The sequence below is a fragment of the Myotis daubentonii genome, chromosome 3 (genome assembly GCF_963259705.1).
Source record: "Myotis daubentonii chromosome 3, mMyoDau2.1, whole genome shotgun sequence".
Taxonomy (NCBI): domain Eukaryota; kingdom Metazoa; phylum Chordata; class Mammalia; order Chiroptera; family Vespertilionidae; genus Myotis; species Myotis daubentonii.
The window spans coordinates 32,134,410-32,151,880 of NC_081842.1; the positions used below are offsets into that span (position 1 = coordinate 32,134,410).

Below are 17,471 nucleotides of genomic sequence, written 5' to 3' on the forward strand. Positions count from 1 at the left end.
AAGTGAAACTAGTTTCAAAACTAAAGACACTTATTAATATGATGCTGTTAAGATGATAAAAAGCACAATGATCTCCGTCAAAAATAAATTAAAGCAAACCAAAAAGTTGGCATTTGTTATGAGCCACAAGAACAGCATTCTGAAATATTCTCTATGGCCTCAGCTCCAGTATATCTGGGATAGGGTCTGTCCTGATGGAGGAGAATGTGCTTTTGAAGATAAAAGCCTCAGGGAATTCTTTAGATATCTTTTAAGGAGCACAGATTTGTGGATGTGGCGGGGCACTTTGAAATTTGTTTTTGCCTTGTAGTCAGTGTAAACTACTTGCACAAAAATATAAAAGGCATGGCTTGATGTTTAACGTCTGTGTTTTATTGTTGTTGGCACCAGAAAAAGCTCATGTTCTATGTTATGTCACTGTACATACTGTAAACAAGACTGCATTAATATTGTTTTCTTATGAGTTTTTGTTTCAATGAATCTAGATTTTAAAAAATACATTCACAAACTACCTTATGTTTAAACACAATGATTCCCTTTTATTTCTTAACTGAACCCCAAATCCCACAATAAAAAAATCATTTAAAGCTGTGTGTTTCAAACTTATCACTTAGAAATAAAAACAGAACATAACATAAAAACAGAGATCAGTTTGCAACATAATTTAAAGAAGCTCCTGGTTTAAAATACCACAGCAGCAATATAAAGAGCTGGTGGCAATCACATTCGGAGATGAGACCCAAATCAATATATTTTGTCCACATCAGCGTCCAATTAATGGTTGCTAAATTCAATCAAAAAAGTTATTGCTGAATTTTTTGCATGGAATTTGCAAAGATAGTATCATTCAGCAGCAGAATCACAGCAGTAAAAATGAGAACGGGAGGATTTCATTGCTTTTGAGAGCTAAAGAGACCATGATGAGGACATCTTGGTGATCGTCTAAAGATAATCCTCAATTCCATTCCTGTGTATTACCTACTTAAAATAAATGCAAATGACAACCACCTTTATGGGAGGGGGGGCACAATCACCTACTTCAGGAATGAGAATAATTCCCCCTCTCCCCCCTTCCCCAAACACCAGATTGAAATGGCTCCATTTTCCTAATGCGTATTTCGTTCTCATTAATAGTACATCAGCTGCTCAAAATCAATAGGATCACAGATTTTTTAAATCTGTTAATAGTAGCTATTTTCTCCAGAAACAAGCCGCATTCATTTCTGTTGTTGATTTTTTTTTTTAAATTTTCAAGAATAACAATTTGGTCAACTACTGTTTTGTTGAAAAAATGTTAAATACACCTGAGATTGCCAGTTGAGCTCTCTATATGTCTCCTGGAGATAACACTGCTGTGATGAACAGTGAAACAAAACGAACAAAACGAGGTAGGTTAAAACAGGAAGCGCAACACAGATATCGTTTTGCAACACCTCGATACCACAAGTGGCCATGCGTGTAGCTTTGGAAAAAAAAAAATCCCAGACAGTCACGCAAAAGTTCAAATCATCTGAGTAAGAGTTTATAAGGACACAAGTCAACCTGAACTAAATATACACATATCTCTGCACAAATGTTGCTTACCATATGTTGGGTAATTTGGAGGAAGGTAAAATGATTAGGGTCTCAGAATTTTGGCCAAAGCCTTGCTTTCAAGTTCGATAAAATCTGAACCAGTGCTGCCTGCTGTCTCAGGCAGGCGTAGTAGTCTCGTCCCTTCTCTCACCAACCCAAGAGAACACAGGCAGCTCAGAAACATTTATTATTTTTTTTCAGTCACAGTTTTCATCTTGAGAAAGTGGCATTGTCAGGAGAAAGCTGGGAATGACCGGAGCCCGGATGTCATTCACCCCCCAATCAGAACTCAACAAAGTCTCATTCCTAATGAAGCTCAAACCGAGTGACCTCTTAGCTGGGAGGCCTTGTACATTTAAAAAAAGATTGTGTGTGTGTGTGTGTGTGTGTGTGTGTGTAATTTTTTTAGCTTGTTTCCCAGAAGCTCTTTCTGTTTGGCCTCATCTGTCACCCCATCTTTTGCCCTGACTTGTTGCATAATAGCTGAGGGAAAATTGTGTTATGGGATCCCTCAATCACTGGAACCAACTCAACTCAATGACACTACTATCCCATTCAACACACTCCATTCTGTACAGGGCCATATACAAATAGGGCCTGTCAGACTCACAAAAATGGCAGTTGATTTTATTAGTCTAAGGCTAGTAGTTTAGCCATTTAAAATCTATTTCCCCAAAGAGGGGAAAACTAGCACAGTATTTTTCTTCTCTTAAAAATTCATTAGCCAGTTGCTACCAAAAAGCAACCTTTTGGGTTGGTGAAGGCAAAAGAGTTCTAAAATCACCCCACTATGCAGTTATGGCCTTCAGTGTGAGGAGATAAGGTACATTTATTGTGCTGTCTCTCACCATTTGAAATTGGAAATTTTACAACATATGTATATTTAAATCTAGCAGGCAGAAAGAATTAAAAACAGACTAATTTTCTCAGTATGCATTCTCTCCCCATTCTTACAAAGTAAGGGGGTACAGAAAAAAGGTTAAAAAAAACAAAACAAAACTCAGAATCCACCATAACACAGCTTAATCATAAGAGCACACAATATTTGTTTCTATCCCTAACTCCGAAGGGCACATGGTCCATCTTTGTCCACAGACAATGCAGCATTCTTGGGGATCTCCTGGAAATTCCTGCCACCTTTTTCTCTCCTTCTCAACCAGGCTGCAACATTGAAAGATGGACTGTATTGGGACGGGTGGAGGGAGAGGAAAAGGGGAAAGCAGTATGTTCAACCAAGCCTTCTGATTCTGCCTCTAGACTGGCATAAGTCCACATGAGTTATGTTCTTTTAAATTAGAAACCACGCCATGAAGATAAGTGCCAAGTGCTCTTCTGTTACCAGTTCATCATGGAATTTCTGTTGAGGGTCATGAAAAACACTTGGCTACTTCCTCCAGATCGCACGGATGCAAAAAATACCTGTTTGAAATTAAAAAGAAGTTAGTTCAACTGCATGGTTTCTTCCCCTCTTTTCTTCAACTGTCCATCCATTTTCTCTCACATGTCCTATCCTTGCCATGCGTCAGCTCTTAAGACTCAATGGCTGGTGTTTATAAAGTGTCTTTTAACATAGTGCATCCTCTGTAAACACTCCTGCCTGCCTTTATTACTATGATTGCTATTTATTATCATTTATTGTGATTTTGACCTTCAGGGACATGCAAGGGGATACATCTTGATTTGTTAACCTCCCTTTGGGTGCTCATATTTTAAAAGGGAGTTTTGAGCTAGGAGATAATATGCTGGGTTACTGGTCTAGGACACAACAAGCCCTTTGTTAAATTTTGGAAAGCTCCCCTTCTCTCCCTTATAAGGACAAGAGGGCAGACTGTAGGACTGAAGGGAATTCTTTCGCATTCTCAAAGTCAAGGGGGAAATTTTGGGCCTACTGACTTTAGTTCTTAATTTTTAAAATTAAAAAAGAAATTAAATGGTTGTGGCAGATAGGGTCAGGTGTTCAATGCCTATTCAGTTTGGCATTTCAAGACTTAACGCTTGGCTTCTCTGCTGATGCAGGAGAATCCCAGGCCAAAGGAGATAATGGCATTAGTAAGTAGAACCACAGTCCATTAGGTCTGGGTCTGCTAAATCCTTTTATCAAACAACTGAGAGAAGTGAGCAAAATTTGGGTTACTGCTCACCTGAGCTGAATGTCAGTGAGCCACTGCCCTAGGAAAATAAAATTCTGGGCTGTGGCCTAGCCCTTGAGTCAGCCAATACCAAACTTTGGTCCAAGGCATTTACTTTTGTCACTAGTATAAAGTCTCTGCTACTTCATTTCCACAACTTCTTCAAGAGAATGCTGTCTCTCCCAACCACAACTTCTTAAGAAGTTCTGTGGAAATGCTTGTCATTCACCTAATGTAAGTAAAGCTACTGTTAGGGTCAGTGAATCAAAAATGGATAAGCACAGAGGGCCCATGGGAAAACAGTGAAGGAAACGAAGAGCTGCTGTCCTCTCCAGGCTGTGTGTGCTCTGGGCTCTAAACCTCGGGCCCCAAATACAGGTGTGGTCCTAGCCTGCTCCTGAGGGTGTGCATGGCATGGTAAAGCTTGTTGGGGTGGGTCTTCAATGAATTAAGAGTGTGGGAGTCCATGCTCAGATCACTCTTAGTCTTATAATTCCTGGACACTGGAGTTTTACTAGGGGATGGGTCTGTTTTCTGACATACTCTGGTCAGGCCTAGAACCATCCTGGCCACCCATAGCTATTGTTCACCCAGACCACACTAGACCACACCAGGTCAGAGTAGTTGGCCAGGGTTGAATCTAGTCTAGACCCATATCACCAGGGTTGGACTATGACCAGTCTGGCCTCTGGGTGGGTCAAGGCATGTATATCTGTTTAACCCATCACATTCTTTTCTATACAAAAAGCTGTTTTGGGGACAGCATTTCTGAGCTGGCCAAGGTCACAAAGGATAAATTCACAAATGGAGTACAACTGAGCTACTAAAACTTTGGATTAGTCTATAGGGAGGACGAGGGAGAAGCAGCAGTGCTGCAGAATACCCTTCCGAGGACTGAGCATGCCAGACGGACACCGCCACCTTCACGGGGAGACAGGCCCCCTAGAACATTGCAGAGGAAACATGGCTGGAATGACACAGGACATGGCACTAGTTGAGTTTGTGACTGTGCATTTCTTAAGGAATGGGCGACATTTTTTAAACGTTTATATTTCTACATGCCAAATGTTACACATTAAAAAGTGAATATAATGTGATGGGTTAGGTCCCGATAGTGACTTTGTGAAAAGTCTCCAAGTGGAATTTAAAGTTGACCCACTGTGAGATGATTAACGATGGGCCAACTCTTCTAAATGCTTAGGAGAATTTGGGGTGTTTACTGAATCACCATAGGGCCTGCAAGCCACAGAAGTTACTAACAGTTTACAAGAATTTTTTAGATGTGTTTCTGTTTTTTTTGATACGTAAAGAATATATGTTGAGGGTTCACATAAATCAAACCAAATAATGCCATTTCAAGATAATATTGATTGTTTAACACAGATGTGATTCAAATCAGTATAAAGGAAAATGAAGGTTTCACAGGTACCTGGTGGTCTCTTAAAATGCAAACACTAATGCAAATGTTGAAACGGATTTACCTTATCATTTCTTTCACATAGAAACTTTAACCTTTGAGCTCGCTTATGCATAAATACTCCATCCAAATGTCCTGTTTCCACTGACCGGATCTCAATAGCTTTCTCGCCCCAGCCCATTATCTGATTGGAATGAATGTAGGCTGTCAAAAGGAATTTCCAAAACTGCATTAAAAACATTAGATGGGCAATAACTCACAGCATCTGTTCACATCTTAACCACAAAAATGACAAACGACTTGAGATAAACAGACAAAGCAAGTCTTACAAGTGTTATTCACAGACTTTTTTTTTTTTTGTGGAATCAAATGGTTGTTTCACATTTCTTGATTTTCGTTTCATTTGGGGGGTGTAACTGCTGAAGGAGATAAGGAATGGTTAACCTACCCACAGACGTGGGCATTTCTCCCCATTGGAGCACCACATCCTTAGTTATCCGGCCATAGGTGTTCACATACACCCCCTCATCCTCATAGCAAACAAGCATTTCCATCCCATCTGTTTTAGGCAAGATGACAATGGCATGAGGAGTGATATTGCCCTGAATCTAGAAGACAAAGAAAGGTCAGGCATTATTCTTTTTAAAAATAAGGCAACATCTTGACTATTAATCATTAAGAATTGCAAAAATGAGGGTCCCCCACCATTTTCATACTAGAGACTGACATTCTGATTTGCTTAATTGAACCACCAACCTATCACAAACTCTGGTAAACACACACACAGGCACTAGGTTGAGAATCCAATTCACCTGATCCTGAAAATAACAACTCTGGAGCACCTGCTGTGTGCTAAACACTGGGCCCTTACCTGTACAATTTCTAGTCCTTAGAACAACTCTCCATGGGAGATAGCTTTGTCTATAAATGAGGCAAATGCATTTCAGGGGGATTATGTAACTGGACCAAAGCTGCACTGATATGTGGTGGTGGAATTGGGATTTGAGCACATGTCTCATAGGTATTGAAAATCACATTTTCCATCTACTTAAATTACAGTGGGAAGTCTGGGGAGTGTTGGGGCAGGGGGGAGGGGGGTGAGAGGTAAGAGATCAACCAAAGGATTTGTATGCATGCATATAAGCATAACCAATGGACACAAGACACTGCGGGGGTGGGGTGAGGGCATGTGCCGGCGGGTAGGGGAGGCCGGGAGAAGGTCAATGGGGGGGGAAAAAAAGGAGACGTATGTACTATTATCTGTAATACTTTAAACAATAAAATAAAATTATAAAAAAAAGACAAGAAGTTGAATTTGATGGAGAAGAGCCTAATTGGGGCCAGAAGGTGGGACCAAAACAGATTCCTACCAAATAGGCTATGGGCAGATAACACAGATTGTTAACTGGATGCCTAAATAACCGAATAATAAAAATTAATGGTTTGCTTAGAAAAAAATTTAAAATTATCACTCATTACAAAAAAATATCACTATTGAAATAAGTGTAGATTGACTTGTTCTAGGAAAAGAGATGTGGTGATGCTGTGATCCCCAGGTTGGGGATGTTATATAGTCCAATAGCTGCTTAGTAGGTAGGAATGGGAGGATCAAAAATGACCATGGTGATGGCCCAGAACTCTGATCCTGTGTGCACATGCACACACATGAGGCGAAGCTGTACTGCAGCAATGAATGACGTGAAGGTGTATACGTGTGTGTGTGTGTGTGTGTGTGTGAGTGTGTGTGTGTGTGTGTGATGTACTAAAACAACTTTTTTTTTTTTTCCAATCAGATTTCTTTGGAGTAAAAAGTCTTTAAACTCCACAAATACCAATCAGCAACAGATTAGGCCTCAGACTTTCCTAATAGTCTCCACAGTATGTTAGCCTTGGAATTACATGAAGAAAACACAATTTACACTAAACCAATACTACTAAGCAAAACCATGTGTAGTATTTGGGTGAAAAAGGTGAAGGGATTACCAACTACAAATTGGCAGTTATAAAATAGACACGGGGATGTCAAGTACAGCATAGAGAATATAGTCAATAATATTGTAATTTTGTGTGGTGCCAGGTGGGTACTGACATTCTGGGGGATCACTTCATAAGTTATTTAAGTGTCTAACCACTATGCTGTACACCTGAAACTAACATAATATTGAATGTCAATGTAATTGGAAAATAAAAAAATATTTTAAAAATAAAATTAAAAGTCATGTTTTAGGCAATGTGTCAGTATAGCAATGTTAATACTATAACTTGCAGGGCTCTGTACCTGCTACTTTAAATATATTACATTATTTAATGTGATGAAAACCATATGAGATAGGATATTTTATCCCCATTTTAGAGTTGTGAAAACTGAGGGCTAGAGAGACTGCCTAATGTGTCCATAATTGCAAAGGAAATACATGCTAGAGCCAGGGTGTCAGATTCCACTACATGAACTGTGGAATTGAAAAGAGGTACAAAAATGGCAAAAAAAGGAGCCATTGGCCTTCTCTTACATGAAATGAACCAATCTCTCTTCAAAACCTGAAAATAGGAACTCATCTATTGTACTCCTGCTTAAAGAACAGAATTTATGCCCTTGAAGGAAAAACACCACATGTATTTTAATCTGAAGTTCAATGAGACAACATATCCAGTAAACGGCAAAGAACTGCTATTATGTGTTACTCAGAGTTAAGCAGTCATAAACATTAAATTTACAGGTTTTATTTATTAAAAGCATTGTCTATTTAGTGAAGGTCAAAAGTTCATCTGCTTTACTGAACAGTAAAGGCATGACTTCTATTAAAAATGCACAATGTTTCTACATGCAGGCTGTTGCACAGAGAGCCGTGACAGTAGGCTTCCAGAAACTTACATGAGATGGTATGTAGATATCATAAGAGTTTCCTGAATCAACATCAATTACATGGAAACCAGTGTGTGAACCAAAAATAACCTTTAATCTTTGACCTTCTTCTACCGTGAGATCCACAAGCAGTGGCTTGTGCTGGAGATCTGCAAAAGACTTTAAAAATCACCCCATGAGTGTACACATCATTCAAACAGGTTATCTTAATAATTTTTTCCTTTAGCCATTGCCTGGTAGAATTTAATATCTAACTTTCTTAAACAGAAACACCAGGAAATTTCTCTTTCAATTTTAGGTCTATTCATATTCTGGATCCAGGGAGAGGGGTCTAGCACCCATTTGTGATCCTTTCTCCACCCCTTGTCTTCCAGGGCAGAGAAGTAGCTTACAGTTGTCAATTTTTGATACCATCATCATATGTTAAAACTACTACTCTTTCCTGTTTATTTCTGGCCTTTTCCCTCAGGAGAAGGTCCAGGAACCTCTCTGGCCCCTTTCCTTCCAATGTGACAGACAGGTCTACATTGGCTGCTCCCTTTTCAGAGACATCCTGGGGTGGGCCACCAGGTCAGCTCTATGCTAAGCCTGCTCAGATGAATGGAAAGGTGGCGGTAGAACATCACAAAACTCAAGACTCATTTTTTTTTTCACATGAATGTTTATAGCAGCTTTATATGAATAAATCCCCCGAACTAGAAAAAAATTCACTTGTCATCCTTTGGCAGAAAAAATGGTTAAACAAACTGTGGTACATCCATATTATGGACTACTACTCAGCAATAATAAGGAATAAACTACTGACACGTACAACAACCTGGATGAATCTTCAGAGAACTATGCTCAGTTGGCTAGTTGGGTTTAACCATAGTTCCAGTTAAGTTAATCTAGGTTCTACTTGTTTGAATCCACAGCTAACACTGCAACTAGCTGTCAATCAAGTGTGCTTCTATTTTCCTTTGCCACCTTTTACCTTTATTGGGTCTTGAAGTCTGGGAGAGAATTTGTGAAACCTCAAGTGCCTCACTATAATGCCACTGCCCCCTAACAACTCCTCTCCTCATCCACTGCTAACAGCCTCACAGGATGGGAGACCTTAGCCTGGTATCCTTGTCCTGTGGGAGGGGCTCAGCCTTCTGTCATCTCCAATCTTTTTTTCCAAGTCCCTTTTTTGCCTTTGCTCTTCCCTCTTTTCAGGCCCAGTGTGATCTGCTGAACAAAGCATTTCACACTCTCTCATGCACTTTGGTTAGTAAACTGATGGCAGCAACTTCAGAACTGGAATGGGATCTTGATTGAAAAGCTTTTGCCGAGAGAGATTTTGGCAGAACAGTAGTACCACTTTAGCTTTCCGGAGTGATCCCTTAAGTGTTATTACTAACCTAATGCATTCCAAAAAATTTTCTCTATAACAGTGGGGTTATGGAGGGGTGCCCATTTCCATTGATGAATCTATCTTCTTGTGCACATCACAAATGAGCCCCTAGCGCTAAGGGAACAAGAAAAAAGTGGGTGACTCTGCCTTGAAGATGGCTCACAGTGTTCCCAAGGCAGCTTCTGCCCCCACATGGCATATGTGGGAAGTAAGAATACAGAGAGGGCCAAAGGGAATAATGGTCAAAAGGTGGGGAAAAAGTGAGAACCACTGAGATATAAAGAGAGAGACATAGGCAGCAAGAGAGAGAGAGAGAGAATGAACAGAAGAGAAATTTACATTGGCTGAGACAGACTATGCAGCTCTAAAAACATTGGAGTGCCCACAAGCACTGGTCCTTCCGGCATTTGGGGGTCAGTTTTCATGATCTGGGGCAATGGGACTAGCATATCCATACGTCGCTCTTGTTGATTAGTCTAACCATGGTGGGTAGAGACTCAGACAAGGTGAAAAAAAAAGCCACTGAAATTGAAGAATGTAAAGAAGCTAGGTGGTCATTTTCAGAGGTGATTAAATTCAGTCTTCATTTTAGAGAAATTGGGGATATGGAGCATCAAGTGAGTTTTAGGGACTTTACCCCACAAGGCTTATGAAGATTGTAAGATTTAGAGACTCAGTTCAACCTTAAAATTCAGGGCTGTTGTTGGTTTGCCTTTTTGAGATGAAATATCAGCATGCCCTAGTTAGGTGGCTGTATAATGAATCTCCTTGCCTAATACCACAATTAAGGATTCGCCCGGGAACCATTCCATACTAAATGCCACTTGGAGATGGTGATTCATAAACCTGAATGGAGGAGTGTGTACCCAACTTTTAATTTGACTAATTTCATAGCATTTATTATGTCTTAGTTTTTACTTTCAGAATAATAAATCTAAGAGTTTCTAGACTTTTAAAAGAGGTTTATTACATATAGGAATATTATATCTGTCTAGGTACAAGACAGACCACTTTGTTAACTGGTAGGAACTTAAAATAAAAAACAAAACAAAACAAGCACTTTTTAGGTAATCATATGCCTGCTTACCTTAAATGCCATGAACTTATGATATGGTTTAGGAGCCCAAGCATATATCTCCACGGCATTCTTTAAGGCAATCACCAAGAATTTGATCCTTTCATATTTAACTGTAATACAAAATTATAAATTAAAAAAGCATATCAGTTTATTCAAGTTTTTGTATTAATGAATGTGTAAGCATACTATGCAAATATACAGGGTGGGGCAAAAGTAGGCTTATAGTTGTTTGTATGGAAAATAATACAATAATCAATAAGTAATAATACAAGAATACACTATGTTCCATGTATTAACAACTGTAAACCTTCTTTTGGCCTCACCCTGTACATATAAAACCACAATTGAGGGTGATGATCTTGGTGTAGGATTTTCTAGAGATAGATTTAACTTCCTTTCGTGTATTTGGTTTGCATAATACTTGGGGCCTTTTGCTTTGTACTGAACACTCTTTTCTTCATCTAAGGATGTAACTGGCTTAGGACTGTCTTTAATCACTAGGTTTAGATGTAAACTACACATTGTAATAAGAATATACATACTATCCCTTGATGTTTCCTTGCTGGCTTTTATGTTCATCCACATGTAAGCAAGCAGGGGAGAGCTGGTAGAACAATTAGCAACTGGGTAGAGACATAAAGGCTTCCATTTGCTTACTATCCACATTTGGATTCCAATGATTAGAAATGCATAAGGGATTAGTGCCCTTATAAAAGAGACCCTCGAAAGATCCCTCTGCCTTTCTGGTATGTGAGGTTGTAGCGACAAGACAGCTGTCCCTGAACCAGGACGTGAGTCCTCAGCAGACAGTGCAGCTGCCAGTACGTTGGCCTTGGTTGGACTTCCCAGCCTCCAGAACTGTGAGGAATAAATTCCTATCGCTTATAAGCCATCCAGTCTCTGGTATTCTGTTATAGCAGCCTGAGTAGACTAAAATAGTACACATGGCAGTCATTTTTTTAAAATGCAATATTTGAACAGAATATTCTGTGTTCTAAAGAAACTGGACATCCCAGAATAACACCAAATTCTTGCTCTTTGAGCTCTTTTTATTTTTTTGAGCTCTTTTTTTTTTTGAAGCAGGTCCCTTCTATTTACACATTCTGTCTTTAATATACTTTCACCTACTTCTTTAGCAATTTGTTTCCATATTTCTAAATAACATTCTTACAATGTTATTTCTTGACTTTTTTTCCCCAGTTGTACATATTATCTACTGACTGTGTAGTATGGAAAGGATTTAATTTCTTAAAACTATCTTCTCTCTAGTCTCGCTTTTAAACATACACATTTCCTCTTCTCCATTCAATATAGTTACATTTGTAATTTTTGGTTAAATCAATATTCTGTGTTCAAGTTATTATTGTTCAGAGATGGGTGCATAGCATACCATAATTATGTTTCCTTTGTTGTTTTCTCTCATTTTTTCATGTCCTTATTTTCTATGTATCTATCACTAAGCATGTGTAAACCTTCTGCTAGAACTGTAACTGCCTTCAACAGTCAAATGTGACAGGTAATCTATTAGTAAAATTTTATTTTTTCTCAAACCCACCTCTTCTAGAACCCTCTGCTTGGACTGACAGACACACACATACATATACCCTATTGGTTCTGTTTCTCTGGAGAGCTCTGGTGAATCCAGATGGATTATAAATACACGGTGAAAGTAACCTTTCCCTCAGAATTTTGAAGCCTTGGTCCATTGTCTTCCAGTTTTCTAGGACTGCTGATAAGTCCCAGGCCACCTGATTCTGGGTCTGTTATATGTAAACTGTTTATTTACTTATGATCTAAAAACTTTCAGGAGCTTCTCATTTCCTGGATACGGAAATATCATGTTGATACATCTTGAGGTGAATCTTTTTTTAATCTACTCTTCTGGGTACTCAATGAAACCTTTTAATTTGTGATTTCAAGGCTTTAGTTATAAAAATGTTTCTTGTATTCTTTCTTTCATACTTTCCTCTTCTATTTCTTATTTTCTCTTTTTTCCCCCTAAAACTCATGTTACTAAGATTTTTGAAACACTTTTTATTTCTCAACTTCCCCTTCTCCATCCCTCCTTTTCTTGTTCTACTTTCTAGATTTCTCATTTTTATCTTCCAACATTTCTATCACATTTTTTATTCCTGCCAATACATTTTAATTTCTAAGATTTTTTTCTAGTTTTCTGAATGACTTTTCCCAACCCTGCTCCAGAAGTTTAAATAGCCTTTATTCTTCTTTTATGAAAAACAGTTTTTATAATCTTTCTAAAGTTATCGTTTCTTTCTTTAAAATGTTCTTCCACTCCTCATTATCCTGTTCCTTCTAAACACCTTTCTAAGTTTCCTGCCTACCCGTGGATTTCCCCATGTCTGATATGTGGGCTATCGACTGTGGGGCTTCACTTTAAGACATTAGACAGCAAGCTTTGTTCATGGCATTTCAAATACTAGTGCCTGAACATCTTTTCTTTCTGGCCACTTAGTTTCTATAAAGACAAATCTCTGAATCTCTTGCTTGGGAGTTTAAGCATGGCTACCGACATTTTGGGAGCTAAACAGGGGATGGAGGTGTGTGTGTCCTCACAGTTCAGTATTTCCCATCATCAGATAGGCTGTGCCAACCTTTCATCTTCTGTTTCTTTTTATTTTTAATCTTTATTGTTGAAAGTATTACATATGTCACCCTTTTTCTCCCACTGACCCCTTATAACCTGCCCCCACCACCCACCTGAGGCCTCCACCACCCTATTGTCTGTGTCCATTGGTTATGCATATATGCATACAAAGTTCTCTGGTTGATTTCTTCCCACCCACTTACCCACCCACACTTCTATTTCCACTGGGGGTCGGGTGGCTGCCTGACTGGCTTCTGGAGGATGTGCTACTCATCAACTCTTCAACAATCCTTCTATTTTCAATTCGACTTTATGCTTCCCCCTGGGGCCTCAGGTCCTGGGTCTGCCTGGGTTCTGTTAAGTGACTGGATTGATTTTGATAAATTTATTCACTGAAACTTAAAATTCAGCATTTCCTGGTCGGCTAAGTTTGTTTTTAGTCATCCGGCTACTCTTGTTCAATTTTGTTGACATCTCATTTGTTGATTTCTCTCCTCCTGGTCCCTTTGCCCTTGTGGGTTTATGACATTTGTACTCTTTCTCTGTCATTTTAATAGGCAGGAGTGGCTATAAATGCTTAAACTGGAGCCTGGGGCTTTATTCTGAATGCACTCTTTAAACCTCACCCACCTGGCTTTTTTTGTTGGGAAATAATGCAAGTATACTTAAGGTTTCAGCAACATCTTAACTTGTTCATAAATGCATCATCAATTTCTGATAGAAAAAAGTGAATGAAACTTAACAGAATAATTCAGATTGAACATAAAACAGTTCCATGCTTTGAGACTTACCAACTTTGTAATGTATACATCCTTCCAAGTCTCCAACAGTGATCCAGCCTTGTTTCTTTTCCACTTCCGGGTCATTGTGTAGTATTCTGTTTCTTAGCCATGAAAGATAGTAAACCCGTAGCTTATTCTTCTTTCCTGTTGAAATAATGGAGCTTTAATTTCAAACCCCTGTGATAGGTTTTTCTCTTAACCCTTCCCATCTCCATTTTATTTTATTCATTTATTTTCGTTTACAATTGTGTGTGTTTGTATAAAGGCACAATAGCCAGTGTCTCCAGCACCATCAAAGTGTGTGTGTCTCTGCCAAAACTTATGATTAAAACAGCCCCAATTGTTTTGAACAAATAACCATCTTATAATTTGTCTTTGCTTTCAGGTCATTTTTTTTCTTTTTTCTTTTCTTTTTTTTTGGTGGCAGTGGTGGGATTCAGGTCATTTTTTTATTTGAGCATGCTGCTCTTACCCTCCCTTCTTGATGCAAAGGGTAGTGTGTACTGATCGCAGTAAGACCTAATTGTGTAACAGAATGGTTGATCAAAGTTCCAGAATATTCTAGATCTAATTATATGAAGGAATTCTGACAACTGGACATTTTATCATACTTATGTGTGACTGCCATTACCTCACCTGCTAACCTAAGAGCATATTTGAATGGAGAGCCTCTTTTTTACCTCCTCTATTACTTTAAAGATGACAGCTGGTAGTAGTTTTATTTTATCTGATTAACAAATAGAGGAATTTTATAAGAAAATAAGAGAAGTTCAACAAGGGCAGTCTGAGCTATAACACTGGACACATTTATGGTACTGAGATCATAGAAAGAAATGCCACACAAAAATGGGGAAGGAATAAAAGATGAGTACTTGAAAAAACAAACAAACAACTTAAAAGTTCCCTTTGGTAAAATGATCCAGGAGTAAAGAATGTTTAGTATGATAAAATTTAGGCCTGTGGGTTTTCCTTCATAGATACTTATTTTCCTTTGATTTCTCTTAGGTATCAAAATATGTTTTACATTTTACAGATGTAATATTTAGCAGAAGACAATTCATTAAAGCGTCGCACACTGGATTTGACAGGAGAGTGAATTTGTAACTTAAATTAAGGGAATCATAGTGAAGTTACTGCTCCTTTTTGTAGCCAAAAGCCTAGGATATATACTGATCAGGATGAGCGGGTGGGCCAGCTCTTCCCTCTTTCTGCCAATACAGACCCAAAGGCAGTTCAAGCATGCTTTGCTCCTATCTTCATCTTTTTCTTTCCCCATCTATGCCTCATGAGAAGAGGAAATGCTTCCACTTTAAAAAATGGGAATGTGTCACTCACAACATAATGAAGCTTGAATGTGACTTTTCTGGTATCATTTCCACTTTTGGTAGGTGACTGGCAGATGTGTGGTTTTAAATGTGATTTGGTAGTAGAGCAATCAAAAAAGCAATTAACCAGAACAAAGGATTACACAGAATTTAACTCAATTGATAATAGAAGAATAATTTACTTGGTTAACTTTTATGTGGGCGGAATAAAAAGAAACGCAACTCTCAGCATGCAGTGGAAAGGTAAAAGAAAGAGGGAACTGTACCATCAAGTAAAGGCATTTTATTCAAAATAGGAGTACAGTTGAAGAGTTCAATTTTATTCAAAATTCAACCCAGTAGCGCTGCATCGTCTCTGCAAAACAGTGGCTGAGTGTAGAGCCACGGTTTTCAAACTTGGCTGCACACTGAAAACACCTCAGAAGCCATGAAAGCAATGGATGCCTGAGCCCACTCCAAGGGATTCTGACCCACTGGTCTGGGGTGCAGGCTAGACTTTCCATATCTCCTCACTTTTGTCTTCATCTTCTTTTGTTTGTTTGTTAACCCTTGCCCAAGGATATTTTTCCATTGATTTTTAGAGAGTGAAAGGGAGGGGGAGAAGCAGAGAGAAACACTGATGTGAGAGAGACATGTCAACTGGTTGCCTCCTACACATGCCCCAACCAGTGTTGGGAATCAAGCCTGCAACTGAGGTATGTGCCTTTGACCGGGAATTGAACCTGGGACCCTTCAGTCCGCAGGTCAATGCTATATCTACTGATCCAAATGGGCTAGGACTGTCTCCATCTTTTTATTAAGGACCAGGAAGCTGCAGAGTGTAGCAGAATGATCCCACATTCAAATTCCTTTGCAGACTCAGTCACCCAGTGGGCCAGCTGTGCTTGCTAAAACACCAGTGGACTATAAGTTGGAGCAGTTCTTGTGAAAAGAGAGACCACAGGAATTCCTGCTTATAAAATTTCTTACTCCCAGAAGCCTACACTTTGATCTTCTCCCTCTGAGAGTAGACAGCGATGATTGGAGTGCAGACATCTTAAAAGCATCCTTGCTGAGTCCTGGCAGTGGTTAAAGGCCCATAACGATACAGCCTTCGTGGTATGCCCCTGCCTAATTCAGATTTCAAGCAGAGGAGAGAGACTTACTTTTGGAGGTCAGACTTGTCCAGAGCTACAAAATGCAGGTGATATCACTCTGAGTGTACTGCTATAATTCATTGTGTCCCTTGTTCGCTGGAAAGGGCAGACATTACCGTTTCTTCAGGAACGAGGTGATCACCTTTCCCACCTGTGCAGACCTGGAGGACTCGGTTATCCTAGGAACATACCTGATATTGTCACGAGGACATTCAGTCCCTCTAGCACATCCATCTGCTGAAATCGTCTCCGGTTGATCAGATTATAGACTTTGCCTTGTCCGCTTCGGTCCAAAAGCATCAGGCCATTTTCAGTTCCCACCAGGAGGTTCACACCTGAAAATTTAAGAAGCACCCCAAGACTGACGTTTTACAGGCTTTAACCTTCTGCATCTGGGGTCCCTGTAAAAGCTAAGAAATGGTGCTCTGTAAATACAAACTAATGGGCAAGTAGGTACTACAGTTGGGAGTGCAGAAGTCAAAGCTCTGACATAGTAATTAAATCACTGTCTCTTTGGTAATGAGATTAGTTTTAATTTATGAAGTTGTAGCAACATTTATTACATATGGGCATTTACTACCTAGTATAAAGAGTCCTTCTCAAGAGGGGCCTAAGGCACAGCTGTGACACTACCACAATTCGCCTTTGTTCCTTTCCTGTAATACCCACCCCTTTCTCGGCTCTTTAAACCCCACTTCAAGACTTCCCCAAGGTTCACTCCCACCCCTATTCATGCAGTGATTTCTAGCTTTTCCACCTTCAACATACAACAGAGTGCCCCATTTCCATACCCCACTGGGAGAAAACCCCTTCCTCCCCCTCACACCACAGCTTAACTTAGTTCTAAGGTTCTGCTCCCTGTTAGGAAATGATCAAATAATTCAAGCGAAGGTGTTAACTCTTGAGAGTCACAGGAATAATGACCGTAAGGAACTTCGCAGGCATCTAAATCTAGTCCAACCCACCTCTCATACAATAATCCCTATTAGAAAGGGATCCCTATTGTCTGGTAGCTACAATACTAAACATCCATCCCTAGGCAAATCACCACCCCTCCCACCCCCAGCACACAATACACACATAAACACCGAGGTCCAATGCACAATGGACTATATTCATGAACAGGTAACTTTCTGACTTCTCTTGCTTGTTGTATGTCTGTCTTCTGAGGAACATCAATGTCTGC

General features: G+C 39.4%; 1 protein-coding gene across 9 annotated transcripts in view; it reads right to left on the bottom strand.

Annotated features, from left to right (window-relative positions):
* Positions 1–350: 350 nt before the first annotated feature.
* Positions 351–17,471, bottom strand: part of TNIK (TRAF2 and NCK interacting kinase) — a 347,969-nt gene continuing 330,848 nt past the window's right edge. For 8 of the 9 annotated variants that reach the window (XM_059687029.1, XM_059687025.1, XM_059687034.1 and 5 more), the window contains 7 exons: positions 16,477–16,620; positions 13,834–13,968; positions 10,447–10,547; positions 7,994–8,143; positions 5,570–5,729; positions 5,186–5,325; positions 351–2,994 (listed from right to left, as the gene is read on the bottom strand). In XM_059687029.1, the coding sequence (XP_059543012.1) occupies positions 2,911–2,994; positions 5,186–5,325; positions 5,570–5,729; positions 7,994–8,143; positions 10,447–10,547; positions 13,834–13,968; positions 16,477–16,620 (914 nt within the window). In that variant the 3' untranslated portion in view covers positions 351–2,910. The remainder of the gene's footprint in view (positions 2,995–5,185; positions 5,326–5,569; positions 5,730–7,993; positions 8,144–10,446; positions 10,548–13,833; positions 13,969–16,476; positions 16,621–17,471) is intronic. The other variant, XM_059687031.1, reaches the window with a different exon arrangement.